Here is a 12,463-nt window from a genome sequence, read left to right as displayed (position 1 = left end):
AGCAGGGACACCTCACAGAGCAATGTCACCCAACAGAACACTGTCACCCTAGAGAGGTGTCACCCTGCAGAGCAGTATCACCACACAGAGCAATGTCACCCAAAAATGTCATCCCACAGAGCAGTGTCCCCTCACAGAGCAGAGACACCTCACAGTGTCACCCAAGAGCAGTGTCTGGGGTCATGCTGGACTCCCTGACCTGGGAGGGCTTTCCCAGGATGATCCCATGGAAATGCCACCCTCCCTTGTCCCCCTGTCCCTCCCTTGTCCCCCTGTCCCTCCCTTGTCCCCCTGTCCCCCTGTGCCACAGCCCCTCAGTGCCCCTCAGCAAAGGGACCCCATGAAAAGCCAGGAGCTGCTCAGAAATTGGATTTCTGCTATCCCCCATCGGTATCTCCAGCAGGGACAATTAGCAGCTCATTTGCATACAGCTCATTTGCATACATCTCATTTGCGTGCAGGTTGGGATGGGGAGGGAAAGCTTGCTCTGTTTCAGAACCATCATTCCCCCTCCTCTCAATTTGTTTTTATTTCCTGCTAAACAAAATGCTAAAAAGAAACACTTGGGAGCAATCAAAATGCTTTGCTATAATTATAACTCTATTTAATTTAGTGGGAAAAAAAAAATAAAAGTAAATCTGCTGCTGTTGGAGAGCTCCATTTTCCTATCCCATCCTCCCCAAAATAAAATGTATTTATATCACCCTCCCAATGATCCAATTTGCTCCCAAACCTCTGATTTTATACAGAAATTGCTGGAATTTTCCCAGCAAACTCCACTCCAGGGGAATAAGGAGCTGCAGCTGATAGAACCTGGATTTTACAGGAGAGGCAATTTGCACAGAGAAAAGCAATCAGCAATTCAAAGGAAAACATCCTGGGCTCGTTGCTTCTGGAAATGACTCCCTGGAAGAGAATTGGCCCAAAATAAGGATTTGTGTTACAATAAATGAGAGTTTGCCATAAAACAAACAGCATTTTCTTCAGATTCTAGCACAGGAGGGAAAAAAAAGGCTGGAAAGGCTCTTGGAATGGGACTTTTATGATTAAAAGTACCCAAGTCGTGCTAGATTTACATGAGCAATTCCCCACTAAGGAGAGAGGAAGCAGGGCTGGTTAGGAAAAGGACCTTTAAATCCATTTGCAGCCCTCAGGAACCAAAGAGAAGAGGCCACAGGAAAAGAAATTCCTAATAATTTGCTCATAAAAACACCCAACTGGCTGCCAACAGTGTAAAAAAAGTGAAAGAAGAGGAGGAAAATGAAAAGGGAGAGGGATGTGATGGAGAACAGCAGTGCTGGCCAGGACTCCAGCACTTTTCTGGAAAAGCAGGATGGAGATTTCCCTAAAATCCATAATTCCAGCCTCTCCCTTTGGTTTTGTTGGGGCTTTGTTTGATTTTTGGAAAGAATTAGAGGCTGGATGTGACCCCAAAAGTGAGGGCAGAGCGTGGCTGCTCCTGCTCTGTCCCCTCACCACAAATTGAGTTTTGCCACGTCGATGGAAATCAGGGCTGGTGTTAATTATCCCCATCCCATTGCAGAGCCTCAGGAGTTTTGGGATGGGGGAAACACCCAGGAACAGCCAGGCTTGAAATGCAACAGCTCCAATTCACCAAAATCCTCTCCCAGCCCTCAAATCTGCCCCTGCTGCTGTCAAACAACAAAAAAAAAACCCCAAAAAATGTGTGGAGAACTCTCTGTATCCAGGGCCTCACTGGGGTTTGAGGTTCACACTCAGCAGAGGCTCTTTGTGTTTCCTGTCCCTTGAAATAAGCCGAATTCCATTCACACAAAAGGGAAAACCCCAGGATTTTTGGGGGTGGGGAGAGAAATTTCAACTCTGATCCTCCAGCCCAGTTTTCTCATCAGAAACCGAAAAAATAAAACAACAACAAAAAAACCCCAAAACCCCTCTCCCAACTGCTCTTCCTGCAATTAGGGAGTGATCAGCTGCCAAAATGTGTGCCTGGGGCTTGGCTTTCCCTAAAATGTTTATTTTCTTGGAGCACAGATGACATTTGGAAGAGTTTAGGCTGAGGCTGAGGTCCCCTCTTGCTCTGATGGGAGCCAGAGCCCCAGAGCAGCCAGCCCGGCTCCCAGGGCCCTGCTGTCCCCTCCCTCCTTGGCCAGGGATTGTTCCCAGAGCCACCAGCTGCCATCACCCCCTATTTCTCCCTTTTCCCCCTCAAATCCCTGGCAGGACCCTAAATCCTGCCCTTCCCGCCAAAATCCCAGCAGCTCTGGTGCCCAAGTGAAGGCAAAAAGCTCCTGTCATGCTCAGGGATGGAGCAAAGGGAAACTCCTGATCTGGTTTGGGGGACAGGGACACATGGGATGGGTCTGTGCTGTCCCATGTGGGGCTGGTGGCCTCCAACCCCATCCAGGGGGTCAGGAAGCTCCTCCAGAGCACAGAACATCCTGAGGAACATCCAGGGATTTGTGCTGGAGGAGCTGCAGCAGCCAAAGGAGGGAGAGATGGACACAGTGAGGCAGCCAAGAACCTCTCACCTGACGTTTGGCCAAGTTTTAATCAGAATTTGTACATCTACTGAGCCAAAAAAGCTTTTTTAAATCAGAATTTGCATGTCTATCAAGCCAAAAAAGCTTTGTTTCACCTTTTTTTCAGCACCCAGGTGTTCATTGGCCAAGCAAACTCTGTTCCCATCCCCAAGGGTTTGGGATGGGGTCCCTGGGATTTGGCAGCCCCAGGATAAGGAGCCCTGGGGTTGGAATTTCCAACCCTGGGGTGCATCTGCTTCCCATTAACACCAAACACTGGGTCTGAGCAGCACAGAGCCACCATTGTCCCCTCAGCTGCCCCCCAGTGAGGAATAACAGGACACAACCTGGCCCACTGCTGCTGCCTTCTAAAGAAAAAGGGATTTTTGGGGTGGTTTTTCATCTTCTGTTCCAGTGAGAGGATTTTGTAGCATCCCTCTCCTCTGTCACTGCAGCAGAGGTTGGAATTGAGTTTCTGGCACCCTGTGGGTTGCTATTCCTGCTGGGCACAGTTTTTGGTGCAGTTGTTTCATTTGAAATCCCCTTTCCTGAGCCCAGAAAGTGACTGCAGCCATTCCTGCAAAGCCAAACAAAGGGAAAAATCCAGGAAACAAGGAGAACAGCCTGAGCTGCCCACAGCAAACTCCCTCTCCCCCAGCTCTCCATTGCTTCTGGCAGGTCATTTCCCTGCTGGTGGGGGATTTCAGCCTCCAGCTGCCCCCAGAGATGCAAACAGAGCAGGGATGTGACCCTGTGCCCTGAGCAGCAAACACTGCCCAGCTCCCCCATCCCCAGGCACGGCAAATTCTGCTGGACAAGCACGAAAACCACAAAAAACCTTCCCTGGATTCTCCCTGTTTGGCTTCTCTGCCCCAACAATGCAATATTTTGCTTTTTTTCCTGCTCTCTGCACCCACCAGTGATGAGGGTTTGTGTCACTGTTTAAGGAACGCTGCTGCAAAGATCAGCACAAAAACAAATCTTCAACTCTTCCCCAGTGATTTGTTCTTATTATGTCCATATTATTATGTCAACAGATGCTTTCTTTTGCTTTTTTTTTTTTTGCTTTTTTTTTTCTTTTTCCCCCCCAAATCTCCAGCTCACCATCTTTGGGATAACGAGCCCCACTGGAGGGGCCAGCAGCTGATGAAAGCAGGGAGGGGATGCAGGAGAGGCTCCAGATGGGCATTTGTGCCAGGCCAGGAGCTGCCCAGGGATAATCCACACTCCCCAGGGCACCACAGGAGTGACCTGCAGCACACCACGGTGGATTCATCCCAAAAAACCCCCCCAGCTCCCCAGGCTGGCGCTAATCCTGGATAAGGAGAGAGGAAAACACCTGCAGGAACATATTGCACCCTGGGCTGGACAAAGGGGATCAGCCTTGGGGTCCTCTGACGCTGGGATGTGTCAAAACACAGCCTGCAAAAACCTGAATGCGTCCAGAAGCTTTGGACTTTTTCCTGGAGGTGCCAAAATCCCCTTTTGAGATGCAAAAGAACCTTCTGTGCTTCAGCTGCTCCAGAGGGTTTGGTTTTTTCCCTCCTCCCCATCTCTCTGGAGCCAAGGGGAGTGTGAGGATGAAGGAAGGGGGTGATCCCAGTTTGTGTCACCCATGGGGACAGACAGAACCCCCTGGTGATGCCACAGCCCCCCCATCCCCTTTTTGCAGCGTTATTTTAAATGATTTCCATTCAAAGAGAGCAGCAGCAGCAGTGGGAGGTGGGAAGTCACCGAGTTAAAGTGATGGATGAGCTCACTAAACACCTTCATTCACCGCCTGAAAGGGCTGGGGAAATCAAATCAATGCAAAAAGCGCCCATCAAAGCTTCATCACGGAGCTTGATGGTTTTAATTGGGAAATGCAGCCCGGGGTGACAGCCAGGCTGGGCTGGCTGGGGATTAAATGGGCTCGGCTGCTGGGAGCGATGCCTTTCCCCCATGGAGCAGCGTCCAGGCCCCAGATTGCCCCTCACCACCCAAAAAAAGGAGTCAGTGGCTGTTTTGAGACAAAACAAATCATCCCAGAGTGTCTGGACCACTTCCAAGCAGGGGGATGAATTATTTTCCCAGCTGATTCCCTCGTTTAATAACAATTTCTACCGGTCCGAGTGGAGGGGATGGATTTAAATAATCCCAGCCATGTGTCCATGGAAAATCTCATTTCCACTCTGCCCAGAAGCAGAGGAGTAATTATTACCAAAAAAACCAAATTAAAACCCCACACTTTTCACCATCAAAGGCCTTTTCTAATTAAGCACTGGACTAAAAAACACATTTAAGGAGGCACAAGCACCCAAGTGCAAGGAGGTGGGAGGGGAGGAAAATCACCATTATTCCTTGGTTCAGCTGCAGGAGGAGAGGGGAAAGAGGAGGATGAGGGGGGCTTGAATTCGAGGTAGTGCCTTAAAAATCTGAAGTTTATAAGGCTGCAGCAGAAGTGTGAGGGAAAAGCCAGTGGGGAAGGGTGTCCTGCTGCTCTAAATCACCCCAGCCCAGCCTCAGGTTGTTTCTGCTTTATTTTCCAGCATTTCTGGCTGACAGGAGCAGCAAAAGCAATTTGAGATTTTGTCAGGGTCAGTATTCATCAGTGTGGGGGGAATGGGGTTTGCAGCTTGGGTCAATTATTTTCAATTCTGGGGCAGCCCAGACAAGGGGCAGGGGAAGGGCTCATTTTACACACTGAGCCAGTGGGAAACCTGAAATCCCTTGGATGTGCCAGCCCTGTGCCACCAACCCGGGTGGCATTTCAGTGGCCATGAATTATTCACAGCTCAGCTCCAAATGCAGCTCTTGGCCAATGCCAGCTCCTGGCTGGGCAAGGTGTGCCAGCAGCTGCAGCCTCTCCATGGGCAGGGAGGATTTCTCCCCCAGCCAAACTCAGCTGGACAAAGAACTCAATTCCACCCAAACCTGCTGGTCTGGTGGCCAAATAGTGGCAAGGAGTGATTTCAGCACCACCTGCTTGGTGTGGTTTGCTCAGTTTTTCCAGGAAGCAGGAGATGGATCCTACAGCTCCCACTGCAACAGGCACAGGAAAATCAGAATTTTCCCAGAATATCATCAACAATAACTCCCTTTATGCTTTAAAATTATTTAAGGGATACCTGGAGGCATTTAAAAGATGTGGAGATGTGTTCTTGGCTTAGTGGTGGACTTGATCTCAGAAGGTTTTTCCAGCCTTGATGGTGGCAGCTCCTTTAATTGCCACAAGCCACACACTGCAGAATTATTTCTCAACCACAGCCCTCACAGATCTTTACTCCCCCAGCTTTGCAGCATTCCACCTTTCCCCCACACCAGGCATTTCATCCATTCACAGCTTAGCCCTGCTTTCATCCTGCCAGAAGTCTCTGACTCTTTCAACTCAACCAGAAGCATCACAGCATTTTCCTTCCAAGCCTCTGGAGTGGGGTTTAATGGCCTGGCCTGAATTCTCTGGGCTTTTGGGCCCCTCAGCATCATCCAGCATGGAGAAATGGGGGGAAAAGGAATTCCTTGGGTTGGTTTTCAGCCTCTATTTTGCTGTAGCATTGGCACGCTGTGAGCTGGGAGCAGCTCAGGACACCCCTGTGCACTGTCAGGTCCATCCCTCCCTGCCTGACACCCCCTCCCCAACCCAGGGATAAAGCACAAACCAGGGACACCCTGAATTTACACCCCACTAGCCTGAGAAGAGAATTATTTAACACCAAAGCTTCTTAGCGCTGAACATTACTGAATTTAAAATGACACAGCTTTCTTTTATTTTCTTTTTCTTGATTCCTCTCTCATTCAAGAAATCCACCTCCAGCTGGATGGAATCCTTCCCTTCTTCCCACTCAGCCTGTGCTGGATGATTGTTGGCCTGTTCTTCCTCTTCCCTCCAATATCACATTTCCATTCCCACCAGGACAAAGCATTTCACCATAGTCACAAAACCCTGGGGTTGCCAGAGGAGCTGTTTGCACATTAAACAGCATTTTTGGAGAAGATTCATTGGAATTTCTACATAACAAGGAGCTCCAGGGAGCTGCATCCCAGTTTCAGAGGGTTGGGATTTTCCCTTTTTTTCTGGGAGTCAGCTTGGGCACATTTAACCCCAGGTTTAACCTGCCCATCCCACTCAAATCCACAAAAAATCCCAAATCCCACCAGGAACATGCAAAGGACCAGCCCCAAATGCTGCTCCCGTTCAGATATCTTGGGAGATGGATTTTCCACAAAGCAAAGGAGCAGCTTGGGCACATTTAACCCCAGGTTTAACCTGCCCACCCCACTCAAATCTACAAAAAATCCCAAATCTCAATGCAAAGGACTAGCCCCAAATGCTGCTCCTGTTCAGATATCTTGGGAAATGGATTTTCCACAAAGCAAAGGAGCAGCTTGGACATTCCCAGCCCAGGAGAGCACAGACACACACAGCAGGGACTGTGGGACTGTGCCTGCAGCAGGGAGGTGCCAAAGGGAATAAACTCAAGGGCAGCAGCCCAGAGCAGAGGGTGAGGAGGGAACAGAACTGACAGGGCACATCAGGGTTTGTTCCCAGCCCAGCCATAAGAGAAAGAGAAAAGTCACATCTTGAGTAGCTATAAAAATCCAAAGTGGGCAGATGGAGGCAATGCCCCATGGCCATGGAGGGGAGAGAGGTGAGAAGGACAGGGGTGATGGAAAGGGCAATCCTGGGATAAAATTGCATCCAACTTTTTCTCCCAACTCCTTATTGGTACCTCAAAAAGTTCCTTTTTTCCCTCTTTGTGTGCCCTGAACCCCATCAAAGCTCCTCATTTGCTGTGTGGGGACCAGCCCCCTCCTGCTCTCCAGCACCACAAATTCCCAAACATTTCTGCCAAAGCACAGGAAATATTCCCAATTTATTACACTGGCTGAGCCCTGTGTGAACTCCACCAAACCAAAGGCGTCTCCCAAAGGTTTTCCACTCTCTCTCAGAAAATCTTAGCTCATTTCTCTGTCACTCCAGGCCTTCCCATCACATTTAGACATTTATTAGAGAGTGTGTCTGAGTCTGGGCTGAGCATTCCAACCTGGAAAGCCACCAGGAACCAGAACTTTGCTTTTCTCCATCCCCAGAGCCTCAGGCCATGCTGGACAGAGCAGAGAGGTTTGGGAATTTCCTGTTTTCCACTGCAAAAGGTGGAAAACTTCACCACCACCCCAAAGCACTGAGTTCTGAGCATTTGGAGCATCCTGTGTCCCCTCAGCTCCCTGGGCCAGCCCTGGAATGTGCATGGAATGGCATCCCATGGGCACAGGGAGAAGGGATCACCCACACACATCCCAGAGGCTCCACTCCCACATTCCCTGCTCTCTGCAGCAGCTCCAGCACACACACACACACACAGAAATGGGATTTTAATGGCCAGGAGCCCCTGCTCCAGCCTCCTCCCACCACCTGGCTCTGTGCTGGGTGCTCTGAAGGGACCTTTTGTTGCAGGAGCTCCAACTCCTCTCACTCACCCACCAGCTGCCACAGCAGAGGAGGATTTCCACCACAAACATTCCCTTTTGTTCTCCAAAGGGCTTCTCCCACCATGAAAACTCATTTTTAAATTGTTTTTTTCCTCTGTAAAGCAATGCAAGCAGGCACTGCCAACATGAAAGCCCAGCACCCAGCATTCCTGCAAGACAGAAATGTTTTGTGCCCCTGCTGAAATCAGGAGTGGGATGGTAAAAGATCATTCCTGCCATCAAAATAAAGCTGCTCAACCCCTGTAAATTCATCTCTAAATCCAAACACCTTCTGTTCCAACAGGTCTCTGCTCCTGGGTGCCAAATGCCATGGAGAACATCCAACCCTCAGGTAACCAGGGGTTAAATCTGCCACAGCCTCACAGAGCCTCTACGTTCCCAAAAGCTGTCCCAAATTATTCATTTTCCTGCTGTTTTCAAGGTGATTTCACATCAGAGGGTGAAAGGAGTTCAGGCTGAGTCACAGGTGTCACTAGAAAGAGCAAGTGGCAAAGAAAAGAATGGGCTGGAGCTCAGGAAAACCCAGGAGAAACCCAGCTCAGGAAAACCACCTGGAAAAGCCAGAAGTGAGAAGAGAATCAGCTCCTGGCTCTTTCCAGGTGCCAGCACTGAGGGATTTGCAGAAGTGAGGGCTGGGAGCTGTGAAATGAAAACTGGGGTTAGAAAGTGCAGAAAATGCCACATTGGGTCAGGCTGGTATGAGCATTTGGGGGTTTCTCTTAGCAGCAGCAGGGTGAAAAAATCTACAAATTTAGGTCCAGACTGACCTCATTTAATTCCATTTAAAGTGAGCTGCTTCACCCTAAATTCTTCTCCTGCTTGGTGCAGGGGCATTAACAAGAATTGTGTGTATAAAGAAAGATATTTGGTTTATCTGATGCAAATTTGGAGTTACAACATGAATATTTGATATTCCTTCAGCTGCTGCCCACTGCCCCATCCTCTCTGCTGCATTCCTGCCTCATTCCTACCGGGATATCCCCAGGGATGGTTTCCCCTGGAAACACCTCCTGCTCCCAGCCCTAGGGGAGCTTTGATTCCCGGTTTGCCTTTGTGATGCCGACAGCAGCAGGGAAATTCCTGGAGCAGGGAGATTCCAGGGCTGGAATCCTGTCCCCAAGCAGAGCCAGGCACAGGGAAATGGTTTTAGCAGGCTGCCTCCATCCTGCTGCTGTTGGCTTCCCCCGATTTTCATCCCTGGATGTTGAATGTATTCCGAGGGAGGCGTGGAGACAGCGAGGGAGAGCCAGACAGATTTACAACGTGCCAAAAAAATAAATAAGGTCATTTGGCAGAGGTTTGGGTGCTGCTGTGCCAGGGCTGGGGATGTCTGCCTGGATTTAGGGAGCACACCCAGCCTGGGAGGAGCTGGGATTAGGAAGCAGAGCCTCTCTCCTTCTGCCTGGCCAAAAAATCAGCTCCATCCTCTGTGCCCATCCTCCTCCTGTGCTGCTGCTCTGCTTCCCATTCCCACCTGCAGTGGAGATGTGGGTGTGGATGAAGGAAAGCGATTTTCCCTGCAACACACACATGAAAAAGGGTGGATCTGTGATATTGGGGAGTTCCTGCAACACCTGGCAGCAGGGCTGAGTCAGGGCAATGCCAGCACCTGGGAATGGGAGCTCACAATTCCCTTGTGCACTTGGAAAGCCCAGCCCAGAGCAGGATGCTCGCTATAAAATCCCTGTTTTATGGCATTTAGACTTCAGCACAAGACTGACTTCACCTTCCAGCAAAGGGTTCAACTCACAGCCACCTCCTAAAAGAGCATCTAAACCAGAAATGCAGGAAAATCCCACCCTCCAAAGCCTGGCTGGGGCAGAACCAGCAGCCCACGTTGGCACTGGGTCACTTCAGGGCTCGCTGGCAGCCAAAACCTCATCCCAAAACCTGATCCCAAAACCTCATCCCTGCCCCTAAAGCCCTGGGAAACCTCAGCCATTTCCCGGCTGCTGTAAGGAAAAGCTGCAGATAAAGCCTTGCAAATCTCGGGCACGAGGCTGGGCTCTCACCGCGCTGATCCCGGGCTGGGGATTAAGGACGGGGATTGGTAATTAAAGACAGAGGGGCACAAAGCAGGGCTCGAGGTTTTGTCATTTCCAAGGATTTCGGGTGGTTTGGGGCTGTAAAGAGCTCGGATGCAGCAGCAGAGTGACCTGAACAATGGGGGGATAAGGGGTGAGCATTTCCTACTCTAATTAAGAGGAAACCCCGGAGGGTTAATGAGCTGCTGGGTCATTACAGCTCCGTGTGCCCCCAGGACACAGCCTGGGAGCTCCAGCACTCCCCCAGTTTCTGCTGCTTTATTGGAAAATGCAGATTTTAGCCATTAATACACCTTAAAACCCACCAAAAATGTGGGTAACAATTCCAGTGAAATACATTTCTCCTAATGCTGCTAGTGCAATACATTTCTCCACGTTTTGCTCTCTCAGGGCATCACTTTGTGAGGATGATAAGCCAGATCCCTGGGAAATGTGCTCCTAATCCTATTTGGCCACTCAATCCTTGATTTCCTTGTGTCTTTTTTTCCTCCTGTGACCACTCCTCCCCTCTCTTTACCTATCCCAGTTTTTTTCATTGGATTAATTCCTACTACAGCTCCATTACAACCAAAACTCTCCTGGGACCACGAGCCAGCACCTGGATACAAATCCTGACTCTCCCAGATTGCAGCTTTGTTTCTATTTCTCGCTTCCTTAAGCAAAAATAATAAATATATAATGCCCAACATAAGGAAAACAAGCAGCCCTTTCCATTCTCATCAGCCTCAGCCACAGGTTTCTCAGCTCTGTGGATCCAGGATGACACCAGATGGGAATGCTTTGCTGAGGAGATGGATAAGGAGGGGATTTGGGTTATTTTTTCCCTGTTTTTAACAACAAAATTCCTGCTATGCACTGCAAGCCACGGTGTGCATGGTGACACGTGCCTGTACATTAATTGCCAGCTAATTAGGAGCTCTTGGAGCAGTTTGGGAGGCAAGGGATGTTTGGAGGATGGATGGCTCAGGTTTTCCAGACCATTCCTCCTCCCCAGGCACTGAAGTGCTGTTCAACAGAGAAAGGAAGATGGAAATAGAGGGAAACACCTCTGGGGGAACATGAAGGAACCATAAATGGGGGAAATTCTGGTGAGATTGGAGAGGGAGGAGAATTCTGGAGGTTGGGACACCCCAGCTCCGAGCAGGGTGGATTTGCTCCTCCTGTGGCTGCAGGAGCAACAGGCAGCTCCCAAATTTGCCAAAACCATCGTGGAAAACTCCCTTCTCCAGTGTCCCCAGCCCCTGAGGGGTGGCAAGGCCAGCGTGGGGACAGGGAGCCAGCAGGGACTCACCAGGACTGCGGCTTCCTCTTCATGATGCCCTGGCGTCTCCACTGCGAGTGGGGGCTCAGGTGGTAGGTGAGCTGCCTGCAGAGCTTCTCCATGGCTCCCAGGGAGTCCCCTTCCTGCAAAAACACGGAAAGGACACAGGGTGAGAGCTCTGCAGCACTGCCATCACACCCAGGGGCTGCCCCAAGCCCAGAGTGGCTCCAGCTGGAGCTGGGAAACCTTGAGGGACCACCCTTAAAACCGTCTAGAAAGGGGGAAAAAACCTCTCTGAGTGCTAAGATTCTGCAGGAATTATTATTATTATTATTATTATTATTATTATTATTATTATCATCATCATCATCATCATCATATTGTTATTATCCCACCGTTACCATCCGACACCACACAACAGCTTCCAGCGCAAAAATCTGGCAAAGATTGATTAAATTTGGTTAAATCACCCACCCATTACCACCAAAAATCGCTTCCCAGAGACTTTGTGAGCAGATGGAGTCTTGGGAAGAGAAAAATCTCACAACATTTAATTGTTAGGAGAAATAAAAACATGAAGAAATGTGGTGTCTTCTCGATTTTGGATCAAATTTTCATCCCAAGGGATGCTGGGCTTGGAAAACTTCAACTCTGAGAGTTTCTAAGGATTTGGGTCTAGAAATTTTGGGTCCTAAAAATAAAATAAAATAAAACCTAGTCCTTATTTTTATAAAATAAACCCCAGGATTTTCATACAGATGAGCTGCATTCCAGTAATTCCAACCACCCATCCTGCAGTGCCTCTCTTGCTCTCTGAAAGGTCACAGGCAGATATGAGCCTGACTGAAAGATCAATAATGATAAAAAAAGATTCAAAATGCGACAATTTGTGCTGTCTGCCTGGTTTTATCAAAATGTTACATCATTAGGGAAGACACAGGAATTAAAGATTAAACCTTACAATAAACAGTCAGTCTGGGCTGCTCAGCCATGGGGATGGCTCAGGATTTTCTGGGAAAATCCTGAGGAAGGTTCTGTATCTCCTCTGCCTGGACAGCCAATTATTGCTGCCTTCACATCCTCCCTGAGACCTCAGCTTTTGCCCCCTAATTTATGAAATTTATGCAATTTATGCAATTTATTCACCCCCTCACCTCTCCATCAGTGGAGCAGAACTGGCCTCATAA

General features: G+C 49.2%; 1 protein-coding gene across 1 annotated transcript in view; it reads right to left on the bottom strand.

The window, feature by feature from the left end:
- Positions 1-12,463, bottom strand: part of LRRC75A (leucine rich repeat containing 75A) — a 55,734-nt gene that overhangs the window by 6,954 nt on the left and 36,317 nt on the right. The window contains exon 3 of the mRNA XM_054287482.1: positions 11,307-11,419. Within this exon, the coding sequence (XP_054143457.1) occupies positions 11,307-11,419 (113 nt within the window). The remainder of the gene's footprint in view (positions 1-11,306; positions 11,420-12,463) is intronic.

The sequence above is a fragment of the Melozone crissalis genome, unplaced genomic scaffold (genome assembly GCF_028551555.1).
Source record: "Melozone crissalis strain CALT ecotype California unplaced genomic scaffold, PUWL_Pcris_2 ptg000057l_1, whole genome shotgun sequence".
Lineage (NCBI taxonomy): Eukaryota > Metazoa > Chordata > Aves > Passeriformes > Passerellidae > Melozone > Melozone crissalis.
This window is presented reverse-complemented; position numbering and strand designations above follow the sequence as displayed.